Source organism: Eutrigla gurnardus (assembly GCF_963514095.1).
Source record: "Eutrigla gurnardus genome assembly, chromosome: 13".
Lineage (NCBI taxonomy): Eukaryota > Metazoa > Chordata > Actinopteri > Perciformes > Triglidae > Eutrigla > Eutrigla gurnardus.
Genome location: NC_139936.1, coordinates 19,469,399 through 19,490,437, shown reverse-complemented (window position 1 = coordinate 19,490,437; position 21,039 = coordinate 19,469,399). Strand labels below are relative to the sequence as shown.

At 40.3% G+C, this 21,039-nt stretch overlaps 1 protein-coding gene across 1 annotated transcript in view; it reads left to right on the top strand.

The window, feature by feature from the left end:
- Positions 1 to 2,252: 2,252 nt before the first annotated feature.
- Positions 2,253 to 21,039, top strand: part of smarca2 (SWI/SNF related BAF chromatin remodeling complex subunit ATPase 2) — a 41,627-nt gene continuing 22,840 nt past the window's right edge. Inside the window, exons 1-18 of the mRNA XM_084024341.1 lie at positions 2,253 to 2,404; positions 3,835 to 4,098; positions 4,572 to 4,701; positions 5,171 to 5,572; positions 6,017 to 6,106; positions 7,711 to 7,960; positions 9,559 to 9,685; positions 10,598 to 10,771; positions 11,434 to 11,607; positions 12,764 to 12,934; positions 13,724 to 13,774; positions 14,733 to 14,863; positions 15,288 to 15,345; positions 15,610 to 15,707; positions 16,060 to 16,207; positions 18,952 to 19,115; positions 20,143 to 20,209; positions 20,334 to 20,444. Coding sequence (XP_083880467.1) covers positions 3,865 to 4,098; positions 4,572 to 4,701; positions 5,171 to 5,572; positions 6,017 to 6,106; positions 7,711 to 7,960; positions 9,559 to 9,685; positions 10,598 to 10,771; positions 11,434 to 11,607; positions 12,764 to 12,934; positions 13,724 to 13,774; positions 14,733 to 14,863; positions 15,288 to 15,345; positions 15,610 to 15,707; positions 16,060 to 16,207; positions 18,952 to 19,115; positions 20,143 to 20,209; positions 20,334 to 20,444 — 2,580 coding nt within the window. The 5' untranslated portion in view covers positions 2,253 to 2,404; positions 3,835 to 3,864. The remainder of the gene's footprint in view (positions 2,405 to 3,834; positions 4,099 to 4,571; positions 4,702 to 5,170; positions 5,573 to 6,016; positions 6,107 to 7,710; positions 7,961 to 9,558; positions 9,686 to 10,597; positions 10,772 to 11,433; positions 11,608 to 12,763; positions 12,935 to 13,723; positions 13,775 to 14,732; positions 14,864 to 15,287; positions 15,346 to 15,609; positions 15,708 to 16,059; positions 16,208 to 18,951; positions 19,116 to 20,142; positions 20,210 to 20,333; positions 20,445 to 21,039) is intronic.

The window sequence follows — 21,039 nt, the reverse complement described above, 5'->3', positions numbered from 1 at the left end:
TTCATTCTGCCTTGAACAGAGAGACGGATTTATCAAAGAAAACCAGGGAAGAAGGATGAAGTCGAGTGACCTTCTTTGCATCTGTAAATGAGTGATCCATTGTTCAGCCCATCCATTTTAAAACCTTTAGACTTTGAATAAAATGTCACGCCGGTGGTTCACCGGAGCCTTTTTACGGAGGGTTTCAAGGTGAATAGAAGCCACAACCACTAGTCCTTTTACTGTCAAATGACTGCGGCCGAGCCCTTTTCCTGGCTCGGTGAATCTGAAGGGGGGCGGTGGCTTTGGACCGCAAAGTTAATTAGGTTTGTTTATTTGGCTAAAATTTACATTCAGGAACCCTGTGCACATCCTTTATGGAGACATGTAAGAAAAGGCAGGATTGTTGAGGAGGGGAAGTCAAGATCAACGATTAAATGTGAGGCTTTGTTTATTGATATGTGAGGTATTCAAATGATGGGCTGTCAGGCCGGAGGGTTTTGAATGTCTTACAAGGTCATCCAAATGTTAGATAGATAGATAGATAGATAGATAGATAGATAGATAGATAGATAGATAGATAGATAGATAGATAGATAGATAGATAGATAGATAGAAATATTGACATATTTCAGTTCTAAAACAGTTTGTTACAATATATATTATCTATTTGGATATGATACATTTGATGTAAATGCATACAAATTATGTACACTACTTTAAAGAGAAGAAAAGTAATAGCTCATTTGAGCACAGCTTTATCTTTACATAATGAAAACAAAACAAAGTTTCTGATATCAGAAGGATGCAAATTGAGCTCAACTAAAAGCTGTGTGTCATTTGCCTTTGAAACTCCTCATTGCTAGACTTACTCAGACTTAAAACTTAGTGCATGTAAATGAGGGCTAGCAGTCCATCACTCTGGACGTCGCCTGTTTGTTCAGAGCTCAGATCTTCATTACCTGCCAGGTGCGTCCGTGTTACAGCACAGAGCTGCAGAGGCCAGTTTATTGAGGCAACTGCTGGTCCATGCTGCCACCTTGTGTCCACTTTAAGGATTGCACAAAGGAGCATTGACACTTTCGAACATTTTTGCCTCTAAATAGTTCCCTAAGTAGCTTTGTATTGTATTTTTTATTCCAACAATACATCAGGGTAGCCTGTATGACGCTGACATTGGATTAACTATAGGCAGACTAGATGTTTTCTGTTCTGTTTCTGTTTCTGTTTCGGCTTCACCATTTCTTCATAATTGATGGCTTTACCACTTTTTTTTCCTTTTTGAAATAATCCTCCAAACTTCAGCATGACCAACACATGAAAAGATCCAACCATCATCCCTAGTAAATGTAAGTTATTGGCCTGTGAGTGTCCATTGATATAGCTATAAAGAACCAATGTATTTGGTCATTTTGATTTATGACATTAAATTATACTGCTAACATTCATTTATTTAGGTGCAGTATTCCTCCCTGAAATAAAATTAGGATTCTGGATAATTGCCCAATACTTAAGCTAAGCTATTGCATAGTGGTTCTGTGTCTGTAATAAATCAGGGTGGCAGTAGTGCAGTAACAATACTACAATGTAAAAATACAAGTACAATTCTTGCATTCATAATTGTTTCTTAAGTAAAACTACAGACGTATTGTCAATATGTAATCAATGGAACCTCGTGCCTCAGCTGATATTGATATAGATATATTTGGACTATTATTGTTGCTTCTTTATGCACAGTTGTTTTATCAATTAAAATACATCATATGTCATACGATTGTTGTAGGTTTTGCATGTAAGATTGCAACCTGCAAAGTAACTGGTAAATACAGATGTAAAATAAGTGTAGTGGAACAAAACGTAGCTATAGCCCATGTCGCTCTTATAATTACAATATTACTTTGTTGTACTCCATCAGTGCTAGCCTATATCTAACGAAATAAATACGGTCGGTTACTATAATTATTCTAATTCTTTTATTGTTAAAAGCAGGAAGAGCAGGAGAGGCAGATCATAACATCTATTTATCAATTTGCGCTGACGCCTATATTAACCACAAGTTATTACATTATTATTTCATTATGTTCGTTATGATCTCCAAGTTTGTACTAAACTTTTTCACGAGTGTCGTGTTGTTTGCAAACATGGCCACTCGAGCAGGGAAAGTTACAGCAATGGTTACAGGATAGAAACACGCCCATGTAACGAAATACAGTCATGGGATTGACGTGTGAACCAGCCAATCACCGTGGAGGTGGGACGGCACTTCCGGTGACATTGACAAATCAGTAATGGCGACAGAAGAAAAAACTTCAATATGTCAGCAAAACAACACCGAGGGGGAGTGAACTTTCGGGCAGCAGTCATATTTTGAAGAAAGATTACAATATTTCCATCTTATTGTGTGCAGGTACAGTTCAGCCGAAAGGTAAATGGACCAACGGCGCTTCGTTTGTGATGAATACTGACACGTTACTGCTCAGCGTTCAGCTAACTGTCCAAACTTTCTGACGCGGACACAGTTCGCTACCTGGAGATTCTGTACGCGGAGCTAGCTAGCAGACTAGCTGCTACGCTAGCTGTCGCGAGCTAGTTAGCTAAGTTCCCCCAACGGTCGGGCGAAGCAGACAGCCTAAAGCATCCTCGTTGTGTCGTTCTGTGAATTGCGTGCTTCTAACTTGAATATTTACGTTGGATGTGGTTTCTTAAAATAGCTCCGAGCTCATGGCAGGAGCTTGCCTTTCGTCCAAACATTGATTTTTTTTGCCAACAGATGATACGTGATGGCCACCCGTTTTTTGGGGAAGCCATGATCCAATCAGAGTTAGCGTACCGTTCGTCCCACCGAGCGATATTTACCAAGCTAACGTTGCTGTTAACTGTACAGGAATGGTCCGAAAACAGCGACATAACATCACGCGAACGTTAACTTCCATTCCGTTGTTCATTCCCGTATATTTCTGGTGACGTTGAACACTAGCTGGTTTATTTAGACGTCTGTTTACACGCTATAAACGCGCTTTGTTTTCTTCAAAGGTGATCTCATCTCAGCGTTGCTAGTATCTTAGTCGTAATTACGGTAATGACAGCCCCAACTATACATGACGAGTGACTGTGTTATCCTTGTAATATATCGTTTAACTGTATGCGAGACAAATAGGATCAGCTGATACCTATAGTAGCTCTGACAGGAGGAAGCAATAGATTTGACAGTTTTGCATTAAGGTTTGCAGGCCACATGCTCAATTTAATTTTGCTGCTGTAACTCGAGGCTTGTCCCGACTGCTGTAACCCGAGGCTTGAAAGTAGATAAACATGTCTCAGATGCACGATATGAAGCACTGGTTATGCTTTATGTATGGGGGGGCTTTAGTGACAGTGTACAGTAGTGAGGTAGGTGAACCTGGCATGTTGCTGTTGCAGGACATGTAACATAAACTGTGGGTCGCCAGGATGCCCCCTGATTAAAGTAATCTGTTGGAATAAAAATGTGCATTGATTTGCTGTTGGAATATAATTCATTTAATTTACAAAGAGATTACGTTTGCAAGCTAGACACAGGCTACTTCAGTTTCTACACAATTGCCAACCAAAGCAGATGTTAACACTTAATAGTGGTGAAAAATGAAAGTATATGCAAAAATGCTACAGAAATAGGTTCACCTATACAATTAAGCAGCAGTGTGATCTTAGTAAGAAGAAGCATACAATGGCATACAAAAAAAATGAGCGGATGGTTTTTAACAACAGTTAAAAAAAATACATTTTTGTTATTATATATTTATTTTATTGATAATGATGATTGTTGTATTGGACTTATGTGGTTGTCCCCCCCCCCCCCCCCCCCCCCCCCAAAAGCTGTCTGGTATGCTCCCAGCCATTCGGTAGATGTCCACCCCTTCAGACACGCCAGGTGGTATGTCCCATCCTGGCCCTTCTCCGGGGGCTGGTCTATCCCCAGGGCCCATCTTGGGCCCCAGCCCTGGACCGGACCCCTCACCAGGCTCTGTTCACAGTATGATGGGACCCAGTCCTGGACCTGGAACACCCAATGCCTCTCATAGCATGCAGGGACAGGGGCAAAGTGAATACTCTCAGGACGGCATGTATCCTATGCACAAGGTATCATGTTCCTTCTGCTGTTAAGTGTCTTTTGAACTTGGGCAGATAGATCAGCTGTGCATATTTTGCCTGATGAGTAAAAAGAAATTCCTGTGCAGAAATGCCAAAATATATTTATGGGTAAATTAGAAAGAGTTTCTGTGATTTAGTATGTCTGCCTGAAAGCGAGGAAAAGATGATTTTTATATTTATTTTTTATTAAGATTTATTTGTTCATGTTTGTATTGCAAAAAATGTAATTAAAACTGGAAAAATACAAAATGTGGAAATCAATATCAGCAGTAAGTCCTTGCTTTTGAGATGTTTATGTTTTGTGTCTTAACAATTTTGGCATGTAGCACCTCAGTGTATAGTTACAATGACAGTTGTTAATCTACCTCTTTAGCCCACTCATCAACATTTAACAAAGTTTGACCTAAAATTAATAGAAAGAGAAATTAATCTTCATCCTGTTTTTTTTTTTCTATCTTCAGACCATGGAGGGGATGAATGAGAAGACCATGGCAGAGGCGATGCACTTTGGCCACATGAAAGGTGTGGGGATGAGATCCCTGCATAGTGGTATGGGGCCTCCACAGAGTCCGATGGATCAGCACAGCCAAGGTAGCTTTTTAATTTTTCTAAAGGCTTTCTAAGCTGACGAAATTAATAATGATTGTTTTTTTATTTTAAGTTTGCAGTACAGCGGCTTTCTTTGGCTCAGTAGCATCAGACACTTGATCAATACTTTAAGTTTAGTTTCCCTTTAAAAAAATTTCTCTTCACAGGATATTTCTACAGGTTCGAACCAGGCCAACCGAATAGTGTTTATTCCTACGCATACTGTTTAATTTTGATACTTTTTACAGGTTCAAAAAGTAGCAATAACCTAGTCATTAATCATGAAAAAGCAAATATCAGAGGAAAGTTTTACTAACTATATTTTACCAACTCATTTTGTGTCTTGTTAATAATCCAGCCAACGCTGAGATTTATTTTAAGACCCCTTAGCTGGGCTCCGGCCTATAGTTTGGGAACCACTGCATTTAAGGCTACTAATGTGAATGTATTTGATGTGATATCATTATTTTAGGATACATATCCCCCCATCCATCCCCCATGGGTGTCCATGAGCATGCCTCGAGTCCCATGTCAGGAGGTGGAGGTGGAGGTGGAGGTGGTGGGGGGCCTACACCGCCCCACATGCCTCCCTCCCAGTCAGGCCCAATGATGCCCATGGATCCCCAGTCAGCCGGGCCCAACATGTCCAATATGAGCCAGCAGGGACGGGGACCTTCTGCTTTCAGTCCGGTCCAGCTGCAGCAGCTCAGAGCTCAGATCCTGGCCTATAAGATTCTGGGCCGTGGGCAACCCCTGCCTGAAAACCTCCAACTGGCTGTTCAGGGCAAGAGGAGTTTACCCACACTGCAACAGCAGCAACAGCAGCAGCAGCAGCAGCAGGCGCCTAATGCTAGTCCTTACAACAGGCCTCAAGGTAAGAAGATACAGTTTTACACTTATCCAAACTGGACTATTTCATTCTTTTTTTGTGTTACTTTGTGATCAAATACAACAACTAATGTCAGCTTACCACTCTTTAAGATTCCAACTGATTTAATGTTTTAATGCACTGATATTACATTGATACGCGGTATTGGCCAATACGCAAGTTCAGGTATCCGAGTATTACTTCAAAAATATTTAGGGGACAACAAACAGCTATTATTTTTGTATCATTGTTCAATCTGCTGATTCTTTTTTTTAATGATACAAAACAGAAAAACAGCACAGTCTTAAAGTTTTAGGAAGCATGAAACTGTGTTGCATTTTTACAAGAAACAAACAAAACACTCCTGTCAAACCTTCCCGTCACACAATCACATCGTATGTTTAGTTCACAAAACAATTATTAAAATATGAATTGTTATTGTGTTGGAAGGTATGCCAATGGCACCTTTGGGTGGTCCACAGTCAAGTCCCTGCCCCACCCCAACCATGCAAGGACACACACCCAAGCCGTGGTCTGATGGTAAGTAAGTGCTGTGTAAGTGTGGCGTTAATTGTATGGGACTGAATGGACTAAATACACTAAAGCCACACTGAGCTGCATGATTCCACGCATTCATGAATGAATGTATGAGTGAACGGTTTGATACTATCTAGGCTGCACCCAGCTGTTTGATGTGCAGTCTTTCATCAGATGGACTTTGAAAGGAGACGAAAGGGAATTCTTAAGTGTGGAAAGATGCTGCAATCCTGTGTTGACTTTAAATACAGTATAACAATAGTGGCTTCGAGGACGCCACTTTTGATTCTCCTGCAAAGAGGGAAACAATTTGACTTTTAGATGAGATGCCAGGCGCTGTTGATGAACAAGACACAAACTGAGTGAGACAGAAATAATACAATACTGTAACCCCACTGTAATCTGTGGAAATCTGGGTAAAATACTGCGATTAATAAATGTGGTGGAATTAATTCCCAGTAAGATGAAACATCTAAGTCCGTCAGTCTAAAAGTTTCTCCAGGCTTTTGTCATTGAAGATGTCTGTGAAGGTTCTCAGGCATCCAGGTCTGGTAATCCTTGATAGCTTTATTGTAGGTAATGACTTGCTTTAGGTTTTTGAACACGCTTCTCCTCTCATCCCGGAGGCTTTTTCAGTTCTGCTTTGTCATTGAAGTAACTGCTTTTTTTGGATTGTTTTCTCTCTCTCTTGATGGCATTAGAAATGTATTCTTTGATTTCCAAGCTTCTGAAGCAAGTTTTTCTAAATATTTCATTCTTATAAATGTTAGACCTTATACCGGGAGGCCCTGGTTGAAGAATCATAGCTGTCATTAGAATAAAAAGGATCTGCCTCTAGAATATTTTATTCATTAGAGCCGTTATACTACCACAGTGTTCACCTACACAGCAGCAGTCAAAACAGGTGTTTCACAGGTTTCTGAGTGAATCTCCTGAGTTCATAGCTGTCACTAAAATAACATGAAAGATGGAGTTGGACAATTAGTTAAAGGTCGACTATGATAAATGCTATGTATACTGAAATGTACGCATTCTGCTCCTAGCTTTGATTTTTAGCAAGTCTTGGTTTTTGCCTTGTTTGTAAAACATGCACTTCAACAAAGGTAGATATTTTTTCTCAATCATAATTTAAACTTGGCAGTCTTTAACAGTTTTTTTTTTAGTGTATAGGTGAGTTAAAGTCTTCAACAAACGTTAAGAGGAAATCAGAGTCACTTACAACTATTTTATATATTATGATAAGAAAATGTACAGGAATTTTGGTCCTAGATTTTGCACATTTAAAGTTAAATGCGTCTATTTGATGCACTTTGAGTGCAAAGTTATGAGTCTAGATCTATATAAACAATGTTGTGTTCTCAGTGTTGTGTAGTCATAAACTTGCTGGTTGTATAGATATGAAAGCTAAAGTCACACCCACAAAGCACGGTTAACGAGGCAGGCACTATGTTTCAAGGCTTGTCGGGTGCCAACATCACTGCAGGCCCCTCTCATTCACAACAGTAGTATATTGGTTTCAAAGTAAATTCTCGTGATTATTATGTGATTTTCATATCAACCTGTCCCCCCTGAGAAACTCACCCAATAACAGAGTCTTTGGTCTCCAGGTCAGGGTGGTGAAAATCAAGCCAACGCTCAGAAGCACCTGACGCCTGTTGCCAGTGGACGTCCGTCCCCTGCACCACCTCAGACCTCGGCTGTGCCGGTTGGTCAGATGCCAGGCAGCTCAGCTCCTCCTCAGCCTCCCGGGCAGCAGGTGTCCCCCATGCTCCAGATGCAGAAACAGAACCGCATCACGCCGATTCAGAAGCCCCAGGGTTTGGACCCAGTGGGCATCCTGCAAGAGAGAGAGTACAGGTATTTGTTTATTACCCATGTATCACTGCTGTCATCATGCAGTCCTGTAAGGAAACACTTAGATTTAATCATTAAATGACATCTTCATCATGCAATGCTGTTATTGTATTTCTAAATTAAGCATATTGTTTACAACACTGATTTTAAAAGAAGACTTACCAGCCATGAATTGGCAATCCACTGTGTTTCTAGCTTTGTAAAGTCAGCCGTTAATCACACTTGACTTTTTCTTGGCTCCTTATTTTAACTTTTTAATTAAAAAATAAGCTGTTTTGGTGTCAGAAATAAAAGATGGGTGACTTCAAGGATCATGGCAAGGGCATGTGTTTTGGTCTTCACCACCTGTTAAGACAAATTCCCTCTCTTTGGAACCCATTAGTGAGCAATATTTAACAGTGATTAAAATAAGACTGGAGCAACTTCTGGGTCGCACATCAACACACAAATTATATCACAAACCCCACTTTTTTAATCTTTGGAAATGATGAAAGTATAAAGGCGTTTTCCTTCCTGTCCCTCAAAGTTAAAATCAAACAGTGATTCAGCAACCACAACATAGAGATGTGCACATGCAGGTTGTATTTTTCATAGTGCATGTTTGGCAACGGCAGATTTGAGGCTGCTTTGTGCATGATGGAGTCTGGAGTCTTTTCTCCAACATGGGCATTTTCAGTTTCATAATGCACCGTATATATTTTGGTGGGGTGGGGTCCTCGTCTTCCCAGTGGATGGGTAGGTCGACATGGAAAGGCCTGGCGTGAATCTGAGCTTTATGGCACCCCTCGCCCAGACTTCTCTCCCTGCGGAGCATGACGGGGCCGCTGACAGGACTGCCAACTGAGACAGACTGTCTGAAAAATAACAAATGCAATGCCAATATCCAATATCTGGCAGCAAGTCTGAATCACTTTCTGAAAACAAGATACGAAGACATGAGTGTGGCTCTCAGGCTTTAATCGCGCCGTGTCTTGTTTTCTTTCGTACAACGCCAAGTCTCTTGTTTTCGATCTCTTCTTTGTGCTCTTGACGAGCTGCACTGGTCATGAAATGCCCCGAGGCCAGAGGGCGTCACCTCCCCGGTCCAATTAGGCCACAAGAACATAAAGCACCCCTGTGCAACTAGTAGTGATGTATTGTTTATTGCAAAACATATGAGGCACCCTGACGGTTATCAAAACAATAAATTCAGAGCTCATAAATTATTCTCCAAAGTTGCTCTGGAGCTTGTATGAGGTGAAGGTAAGCTACATGAGAATACTACAAAATACATAACTGTATACTATCTCTGTGCTTTCCTGAATCACAAGGAAATATCAGCAGGTGTTGTTGAGTGAAACAAAGTAAACAAATTGCAGCCTACCTGCCATAGTTTTTGTACAGAAACATAGGAGCAGGCCGAGGCTGTGTTTAAGATATTAATCTGCCTCTGATGATCAACTCCAAAAGATGTACTAGTACTTGGAGTGCTACATAAACTGTAACACCTGTTTGGAAAGCCAAATAAGCATCAGTAAAAGAAAGAGCCCAAGTGTGCATTTATCGTGTGGTCCTTCCGTAGTTGTTACAGCTTGATTTACCATCGTCACAATGTTCCTCAGGTTGCAGGCCCGGATCGCACACCGAATCCAGGAGCTGGAAAGCTTGCCTGGCTCTTTGCCCCCTGACCTGAGGACGAAAGCCACAGTGGAGCTCAAGGCGCTGCGTCTTCTCAACTTCCAGCGGCAGGTACACAGCACTGGCTATGTTTTATATTCAATGTACAGCACGGAATATTTAATTCACCCAGAATATCTCACAGATCATTGGCACTGCGTCAGAACCGATTTGCTCATTAACTTCAGTTATTGAATCCAGTTTTCTGCCCTGAGTTTACTTTCAACTATTTAAGCTCCTCAGGAGCCAAAAGGGATGATTATTTTTTCCGTTTAATGGTGCAATTTACACATCGAGGCCGTTTATTTGTTGAAAGGCCTAATGTAGGGTGCTTTCACACGTGTTTGCTCGGTTAGTAGGGTTCGATTGAGCTGCTGTGAACGCTGTTCATGGGTGGCTCCTCGTTGTTGTTTGACAGTCCCACCTCTACATTTATTCATTATAACATGCAGTTGATTTAACAATACTTATATTGCGTATAATCATGGATCAATCAAAAAACCTAACATACACATCAGAAGCATTATAGTGCTGCGTAAACTTCTGTCAGTCAGCAGAATTTCATTTCCTCAATTGTGTCCTGATGCTGCAGGACGACAATTCCCAAAACCGTCCAATCAACGAGTTGCCTGTCATTCTGTTTAACTTAATGTTTATTCCTCTGGAGCGTTTGTAAAATGTCGGTGTGAGCAGGAATCAAACATTGGTAGCAGTCGTTCATAGTCTCTAAAGGCATATCATGTCAAATATTAGTTTAATTAAATTCGTTTGTAATTTGGTTATCCTTGAGCACCTCCAGATGTGTAATATCTTCTTATGAGGTTCACCAGCAACCCCACAAGCCTTTTAATCATATCACTTTAAAGTCATAGTTAATAAGATGTTTCATGCTTTTGCAAAATGTATTGATGACTCACAAGCTACTGTTTGCTTACATATACGGCATCAACGGTATCAATAGACTTAATGTGTGCATGTCTCCAGCTGAGGCAGGACGTGGTGGCGTGCATGAGGCGAGACACGACCCTGGAGACGGCCCTCAACTCCAAGGCTTACAGACGCAGCAAGCGGCAGACGCTGAGGGAGGCACGCATGACCGAGAAGCTGGAGAAACAGCAGAAGCTGGAGCAGGAGAAGAAGCGCAGACAGAAACATCAGGTGAACATACACTACAGTGTCTTAAATATTAATAGTAGTATCACTGTTTTCCAACATGCATTTTTAGATTTATTGCATGAATTAGTCACGAATGTTCTGGAATTAACTGAGATTTTAATACAAAAAAAATTATGAATGACTTTTATTTGAGTTGACGATTAAAGTAAACTTCTGCATCAGAAAGAGTCAAGGATGAAGAACAGAAAGCAGTGGACATCTGCAGTCAAATCAAAAATGTCACGATGTCAGAAAGCTCAAGGCTTGGAAGGCAGCTGCATGTTTACAAAGAAAGTAGAGTCTGGCATCGCAGCACTAAACAACCCGGAAACATAATGCCTCCGGCCACAACTGTTGCCAGCGCAGAGGCATTATGTCTGTACGTCCGTCTGTCGGTCCATCTGCCCGTCTTTACTCTTCTCAGGAACACATTTGGCACAAAAATCCACTTGGACTCAAGAATGGACTGATTAAAATTTGGTGATCAAAGCTCACAATGCCCTCACAAAACATGTTTCTGGCCTTAACTCAATAATTAATATGCTAATTATGACAATTTCACACAAATAGGATGAAATGATGAAGTGATGACATTTTGGACAGACATGAACGAAAACTGAAACTCTTTCTGAGCTATGAAAATTCAACCCATCTTTGTCTTTCAGGAATATCTCAACAGCATCCTTCAGCATGCTAAAGACTTTAAAGAGTATCACCGCTCCGTGTCCGGCAAAATGCAGAAGCTCACCAGAGCCATCGCCACCTGGCACACCAACACCGAGCGGGAACAGAAGAAGGAGACTGAGAGAATCGAGAAGGAGAGGATGAGGAGACTCATGGTAAGGACCTGAAAATCTAAATATATACCTTTCAGATGGAGATATTTTGACAGTCCTGTGAGAGCCATAGAAATGAAAGACACGCAAATTACAGTGCCAAAGCCCTGCTTATGTCACATAAGTATCCAATCACTCCCAGCTAAATGCCAGTCTAATGTCAGGGAAACATTCTGGTATTCACATTTTGTTCAGAAACAAATATTGTAAGAAACATCTTTTTTAAGCGGACATCGTTTTTAATGAAAAACAATAAAATAAATAAAGTATAAATACATTTTAAAAGTTTAAAAATTTTTATTTCACCTTTCTAACATGATAGCAAGATACTAGGGATGCAACAATACAGTTAGCCCACGGTTAAATACATACCTCGGTTCTTGGGTTTAGGTTTCGATTCTGTTTCGGTACACATTTGGTGGGCAGGAAAATTGCTATTTATATATAAAAAAATGATTGAACACATGCTGCGTTCAAGTGCTCCTCTCAAGCTCCGACATATCCAATTCAGAGAGAAATATGAGGATGGAAACTTAAGTGAAATTTTATTGCAAAACCGAAAATACCTCAATTCACAAGCACGTATTGAACCGTGCATGGCATACGTACAGTTCAATATAATATTGAGAACCGTGGTATCCCTACAAGATTAATATCTTTTCATGTCACTCGTGATGATATTTACCATCGTCTCGATAATAGAAATAAACCACGATAAACGTACTGTGAATGTCAAGAGCGCACTAAGTAGTTATTTATTAACATTATAGTAGTTGACCAGTCACAAAGGTTAGTGAAATGGGCTACATCTCTATATACGCAGTAACTAGAATTAATATGCTTGTTCATATGAATTTTATCTGATGAAGGTCTGAGGACAAAAACATCAAAAATACAAAGTGTACAAGTGATAGACAGTGTGCATGACTCCGAGTCTGAGTTTGACTGACGTGATATTGAGAAAAATGTATTTAACATGGATCGGTGATAATGGAACAAAGTAAGGTCCGTGTGTGCACCAGCACAGTTATAATAAGTGCAGACTAACTGGCTTTCAGTGAATATTATCAAGCTGCAGATAATATTTTGCCCATTGGTATCCTCGAGAAGCTCTGGTCCTGTTCTACCATTAACCACCTGCCACCGTCCCCCCACTCAGGCAGAAGATGAGGAAGGCTACCGAAAGCTCATCGACCAAAAGAAAGACAAGCGTCTGGCCTACTTGCTGCAGCAGACGGATGAATACGTGGCCAATCTCACCACCCTGGTGCACGAACACAAAGCTGCCCAAGCTGCCAAGGAGAAGAAGAAGAAGAAGAAGAAAAAGAAGGTAGGAAGAGAAATGGTCAGGTTGTTGCTTTATGCAGAATGTCTGAATTGCAATCCAAGATTTGTTACTATATATTACTGTTATTCTGTATTTCTTCTATTGAGTTAATCCACCAATGTGCTAGTCTCTCAACACTTTCTGGCTTCTTTATCTCGTGTGTGACAGTCAATGTAAAACTTTTAAAAGAGGTCACAGAAATCTATAGTTTCCTTTTTACTGGAACTTGACAAAAGCAGTACATTTCTTATTATAACAAACAATAAAATTAGGTTTATATTCATAAAGTAAATTCTCGCTTGGAGCCCTGACCAGGTTTAACTTTGAGATTAATTATGCCCTGTAATCCCCTTAATCTCATGGTTCATTGTTTTGTTTACCTCATGCCTCTTCAGAATGACAATGTGATTCTTGCCAAGGACCACATTACATCCTTGTCACTGAAGTGTTCTCAAACTCATGACATGTGGGACTGAGAGTCCAGGTTACCCCACCTAATTTCACACCTTCTGTCAGGCAGAACCAATCAGTGTAATTGTCTTGGACTGAAACGGACACCTAGAGACACCGGTCTGAGATCCCTGTCACTAATTTCAACCATTTGATGAGTCACCTAAAACAAAACCACAGACACAAAGTCCTCTACCTGAGCCGTGATAAAGGTCAATCCTCATGGAGAGCTCTTCCTTGCTCTTCAACTGAGTAATGGAGGAAATGATGCCGTTATAGAGTCACTTGTGTTACCTACAATTGAAACATACAGCTGAACAGGTTCATGTGTTTGTTATCTAGAAGGTGGATGGAGATGGTGAAGGCACCAGCGCTATTGGACCTGATGGAGAGGTAGGCTGTAGACCTTTAAGTTGTTTGTATTTTACTTTGTATTAGAATCTTGTTATGGTGATATTAACTGCTCTGCTGCTTTCACTGAAATGTATCAAGGCTGCTATGAAACCAAATCTGCACTTTACCACAATCTAGAAAAATGTGTGTGGCAGAAATGAAAAAAAGTAATCTGAACATCGGATCAAACAGTAACCATCTTTTCAGAGGCAGATTCCACCCTGGGTGATAGTAAAGCCAAAGCAAATCACACCTCCTTTAAAGAAGTGCAACGAACAATTTGATGCACTTGGTGCAATTTGAAGCAAGGACAAACCTTTATGTCATGCTGATCAGAACTGGAATATAGATAGAAATACTGGCCATTGCCCAGATATATGATTTAAGAAAGTTTTATTGTCAAATCGATGCCATCGTCCGGTGAGGTCAGCTTTATATCGCCGAGGATTCAGCAATCGGTCTGGCATCGTTAAAATGGACTTTGGAAAGATCGTCATCGCCACACATGTTATGTCTGCGTACACAGACATGCCAGTCCACCAGACATGTCATAAGGGAGCAGATTTTTATTTTCTACAAAAATATAGTCCTTTATATTGGCAGGAAAACATCCCTTGGCAAACATTTCCTGAGACATTGATGGTCGATTTAAACACCAGTATTTATGTCAAGTCATGTCTATATGCTTTTTAATCATATGTAGCAATGAAAGCAGCAACAAATCGCCAGCTGCTCTACTTCATTTAGATATTGCAGTATATCCTTCTCTATCTGAATGAATGATAAGATAGAGTTTTAACTCAACAGCCTGAATTCCTACATCGTTGAGAACAAATACATTTTGTAAATTGAAGGATTTTGTTCTTTCACAAAAATAAAAAACAGTACCATTTGTCCACAGTCCTGCCCACATTAGTTACGTTTCATCAACTTGCAACTTGTGCTTTTTTTTCGGTAGCCCATGGATGAGAGCAGCCAAATGAGTGAGCTGCCAGTCAAAGTGATTCAGACAGAGACGGGGAAAGTTTTGCAGGGAACTGATGCTCCCAAATCCAGCCAGCTGGAGGCGTGGCTCGAGATGAACCCTGGGTGAGGAGGAGGCACATTATTGCATAAATCAGTTAACATTTGACCAATAAATGTGATTTTGTTTTTGTTTTTATGCATGCATCTCTACTTTGTTGCTGGTATGTGTATAAAGCAGAGAGCTGGCTGTTAACAGAAAAGAGGCTGTGTGTCACAAAGTGACATGAAAACCTGATATTCCGAATGTGCTTTATACATGTCCAAAGAAATGCTCCTAAAAAACAAATAATATCAGCATCAGCCACATGTCTTTATCAGAAAATGCTCATTCGGAACATTGCCTAAATCAGAATATCCAGACGTAATATGATGTTTACATGGCCTAAGTAAAATTGTAAAATTAGTGTGGAACAGAGATTCCCTTCTGCTGCTTGTAATATAATGCCCGTTTTTTCTATTTCCCATGTTTCCCTCCTTTGAAAACAAGGTATGAAGTCGCCCCGCGGTCGGACAGCGAGGAGAGTGGCTCTGAGTTTGAGGAGGAGGTCAGTGACTCTCATTAATGAACTCCCACAGCGGAGGATTCTAGAAAAGCTTCACTCTCCTGCAGTTCTTTTTCAAATATTGCAAACAGGATTAAGTCTCATCCCAGTCAGACAACTCCACATATAGACACTACATACATCGAAAGCCACCAGGGGGCTGTAGTTGTATGCAGTTCAGCAATGTTATCACCAGCCCTACTTCTGTGGTCTGTCCGTGACATTGTTCATTAACTGTGCTCTCCATCATCTACTTTGCTCTGTAAGGAGGACGAGGAGGGGGCCAAGGCAGAAATGGATGACCAGAAAATAATCGATCCCAATGGAAAAGAAGTGTCTGTGGCGGCTGCCAAGCACATTATCGAGTAATGTATTATATCATAATGCGTTATACCACCCACTATCCCAGATTCACTTGGAAGAGCACTTTTCTTTCCATCCAGGAGTTTCACCACTTTGAAATAAAGTTTAAGATTAGTGAACTTTTACTTTTTTTCCAAGTTGTATTGGTTCAGAAGGTAGTGTACACACGAGATTAAATAGAAAAGTAATACATGAATAATTAAAGCTGTGTTAGACTATGCACTCTTAGTGAAGAACTCTGGTTGGACTCCAGCTGAACTCCCGGTGTCAGACCCAAACAATTCTGAGGGGCACAGCTCAGTCGGGGTGAGAGGGCTTTCAAATCATGTTTTTTGTTTTACGTCACACATTCAGGGTGGTCAAGCAAGATGTGGATGATGAGTACAGTGGGAACACTGGAGAAACCAGCTCCGCGTCCTACTACGGTGTGGCCCATGCTGTCATCGAGAGGGTGGAGAAGCAGTCGTCCCTGCTGATCAACGGCCTACTCAAACATTACCAGGTACACACATGCATTCCCTCTCCACACTTTTGTAAAAGCTTTTCATCTGTTTTTCTGGCTCACTTTTGAACAGTGTTTATTGTTCATTTAAATTATTATTGTTGGTTTTTGTATTTTTCTATCTGCAATGCGTTTGTTAGAGATTGAATGTTAATCACATTTCTGCCAAACAACACAAGGAACAAACAACTTCACATTTTTATTTTCACGTCATATCACTTCAAATCTTGAAGGTGCATTTTGTCTGTCGTTTTACAACACAGGATTGCACAGTGAAATGCAAGTTGTAGCCCCTTCGACACTGCACAGTAGAGGTGCAACGGTTCTCAATGTAATATTGAACCATATGGTACACCATGCACGGTTCAATACGCCCTTGTGAATTGAGGTATTTTCGGTTTTACAATAAGATTTCATGTAATTTCACGTTTCCATCCTTGTATTTCTCTCTGAATTGGCTATGTCGGAGCTTTAGGTCCATTTTCATGGGAAATTCTTTTTATCTTGTTTTTGCTGTTTTCAGTTGTTTGTTTTTAAAAGTGTGTTTTTCATCATGGCCAGGACCCCCTTGTAGAAAAGACAGATCTCCGGGAACCACTGCACTGCCACAATATGCCTTTGAGGTTTTTGGAAGTCTTTTCTTTCACCAATAGGGAAATCCAAGATGTTGTTCCTGTAGTTAAATGTGGTTCGACCTCAGCAGCAGGTTGGCTTGAGCTAGCGGGACTTCCCGACCGTTCTTGGAAGGGTTGTCTCGGGGCCTTTAGAAAAATCTGATTTGTTTTGACATTTTGTGAGTTTGAGTGTGCATTTTCTCTGCTTTTGGACTTGAAGATCAGGTCAATCCTTGTCAAACAGTTATTTACCGTATTCAGTCAGGATGTATACGAAGTAAGTGAGAACCTCTTACTTCCTATTCTTCGAGTGGCAGCATGTTTTTTTTATGGTCAGTATGGCGACGGATTCATTCTTAAAACAGTGCATAGTGTGAGGGCATCTGTGTATTGTTTTAAGATGGACTTAATAGATTGTAAGATTGATTCAGTCGTTAAATTGGCAGAGCCCACAGTGACATTATTAAATGAGAGAATAGTCAGTCTATTTAATTTGTCGAGTATTTCATTCTCACAAAACCACGTGGATATTTCATATAGACTATTTATTTATTTATTGATTCACCAGACAACATGCTTTATTGTTCTCCAGATATAACAAGACCTTTATCTGGGTGAAGATTGTGGCCATATCGCCCAGTCGGTACTATATCGGTAGCAGTGAAAGATAGTGTATCACCAGAGATACTGAACTGGTAATTGGATACTGTTCACATTTCTTGTCTTCTGGTCAGGGTGCAGTCCTAGCACTCCTCTGATTTATGGTGTGCCAGGCTTTAAATGAAATATTGTTGCAGCTCCCTGAGGAAATTGGATGAGATTTGAGCTGTCCAATAATTGGATCAATTGTCTGCTGTGCCAACAGCGATCTTTGTAACAAACCTTATTTATTTACAGAAGCTTCATATTTATAAAGAATAATTTTTCAGTTGTTTCTTGTCAATTTAAGACTACACCAGTCTTGTTTTCCATGCAGTTAGCTGTGCTGTCAGGTATTTCCTTCGTTCAGTTGGTAATTGGTTGGCGGTCCCCTTTTCTGCTGCCAGAGCCCTAATGCCCTTGCCCTTTTGTCAGTAATGTCTTGCGTTGATTGATTTCCACAGCCACAGCTACGCAGTTGGTAACACAGTTAAAGTTTTTGCCATCAAGCTCGAATCACTTGGGATGTAAAGAAGGTGGTATCCATGAGATCAAAGTGCACTTGATTTCTTGATGTATCAAAAGCAGAGGTTTTCAAAGTAAGAAGCGGGCCTCACCAGGGGGCCTTTAACCACTTTCAGAGGCTCAGTGAGTGGAAAATTATATATCATATGCGTGTGATTTGGTTAAAGAAGATGGTTCAGATATACAGAATTATGGGGGGGATTTTACTGGTTTGCCACTTTCTGAGACAGAAACTAATAAATGCCTTACCACTTAATTTTGATATGTGCAGTCTAAAGTTATAACAGAAAAATGAGGTTATCTTAATTGTTGAGTGTCTACGGGATCAGATAACACAATCATTATTTAATTTAGACATGAAAGACAAGAACATTTAAAAGTGAATTCTCTTGTAGGAGAGCTGAAACGATTAATTTGGTTGATCAATTATTTGACCGTCAGATTTTATTTAATAATTATGATGTGATTTTTCAAACAAAAAATAATTTCCTTATTGTTATAGTAAATTATATATATCAAATAAACAGACTCTTTGAAGACATTTCATTATTTTGAAGATAGACCAAACAATGCAATACAAAAGGAGTGTCACGGCTAAAGTGACAACAGGAATGATTTGAAAAGAAAAAGCAGGCCATGCAACATATATGCTCTGGTTTCATATTATGCAAATGAGCCACCCGAGTCATTTACCATTTAGTATTCAGATTGTCATGCCTGCCATTTTGATTAAGGTATAATTTTGTGACACAAAATGTTCTCTCTTTGAAATGCAATTAGAAATGTAATAATTTTCACTGATAATTTCCTCAAACACTACCAGAAGCGCTCTCTGTCTTGCTCTGTTTATAGTCCTTTTCATTCGCTGGAGAAGAAGAAAACAATATTGATAAATGTTGCTAAAAGATGAGCAGGGTGAATAATCATAATTATTAAGGCATGCTTTTGTTTCTCTGTGTTATTTAGGTCCAGGGGCTAGAGTGGATGGTGTCCCTGTACAACAACAATCTAAACGGCATCCTGGCTGATGAAATGGGCCTCGGCAAAACCATCCAAACCATAGCCCTCATCACCTACCTGATGGAGTTAAAGAGGATCAACGGCCCCTTTCTCATCATTGTTCCTCTCTCGTCAGTACTCTCCAGCTAGCATCCATCACTTATTGTGCCGTGTTATCACACCCTAAATTCTGAAGGACTAATGTACACAGTTTTCAAAAATTACACTCGGAAAATGTTGAGATTGGGGGGAAAAAGCCGAATAACTCTAAAGGGAGTCAGTAGTCCCAACGCTGGTTGAGACAGTGATGCGCTTGGTTGCTCTGATTAAAGTCAAGTGTCAGGCGTGCACACTCGTCAGCGTTTGTCACTCTAAAAGTCACAGGATTAAAAGGCTTGAAGAAACTTGCTAGCTTAGAAACACTGGGGTTACATGAGAACTCCTTTAATCCAAAATTCATATTTAATGCTGTGAATATTTTCTGATCCCCAAATGCAACGCGACCGACACTTTCTCAAACGCAGTTTTCAGAAAGAATTCTTATCTGGGATTTAGGCCAGTGTGTAAATGGCAAATTCTTACAGCGGAAATGAGTTGAAAAAAATAACAGCACTTTAAACCAAAGTGGCCATCTTAAAAACAAAAATGACCCCCCCTCTAGAGCCAGTGTTTGATTACCATAATAATATGATATACACACTAACTTTTAAGCCACTGGGTTGTTTTTTTTTCAGCTTTAAAAAACAACTTTTTAGAGGAATAACTGTAGTAATTCCCAATTTCACACTCACCTAATGTGTATTTATTTTTACATAACAACAGACAGGCATTAAAGGATTAGAGTGAACAATGGGTGTTGATTTTTGCATCATTACTGAGGGGGTGCGCCTTGAACTTGTGGTTGTGTGTGTGGAAATTTAAGTTAATGTGTGAGCTGCGATCCATTTGACCCTTTTTAAAAGATATTGCACTTCACTGCAAGGGATTTTATTTCTTCAGATGTTCGATCAATCACTTTATGTCTCAACCTTGATGATGGACATTTCTGTGAAAACGCTCTCTCTTAAACTGCGATTCCTCAAGTTCCTCTTAAGCTTCAGGCCATGCTCAGTGTGTCTCTAAATCCGTTTCCATTCAATTTCTCTTTTTCCCCCCCAGAACTTTATCCAACTGGGTCTATGAACTTGACAAGTGGGCACCCTCTGTGGTGAAAATTGCTTACAAGGTAATACGCTTTCTTCTCTATCCACTCACTCACCCACCCGATCACTCACTCCCCCAACCCCCCGTTGCTTTTGACTGACTAACGGCAGAAAGTTGCCTATTTCTTTGTGTCTCCCCAATGAAAGGGCACCCCTGTGTTGCGCCGCGGGCTTGTGCCTCAACTCCGCAGCGGGAAGTTCAACGTCTTGCTGACCACCTATGAATACATCATCAAGGACAAAAACATACTGGCCAAGGTAAAGGAGACCAAATCTTTTCCTCTTCGTAGAAATCACTTTCCTCGCTTGTAGTCCATTGCCAATTTTGGACACTTCACACACACACACACACACACACACACACACACACACACACACACACACACACACACACACTAACACACACACTTATTTATTTATTTATTTCGGGCATCACTTCACACATAAATACTCTTTTCTCTCTCTCATCAAGAAAGTTTACAATGTAGAGTGCGATACAGGTTCCAATACCAGCCCGGTTCCATTATGTATTTGTGTATGTATACTGTATATGCATGCATAAAAACAAACAAATCAAATGATTAGTAAATAAGTGACGATGAATTTAATTAAAATATTTACTTTGATTAGGACTCTAAATTGCCTGTAGGCGTGAATGTGAGTGTGAATGGTTGTCTGTCAAATGTTGGCCCTTTGATAGACTGGCGTCCTGTCCAGGGTGTACCCTGCCTTCCCCCAATGACAGCTGGGATCGGCTCCAGCCCCACCGCGACCCTGAATACAGGATAAGCAGTAGGGAATTGATGGATGGACTTTGATTAGGAAAAACACTCAGCGTTAATAGTTTTAATTA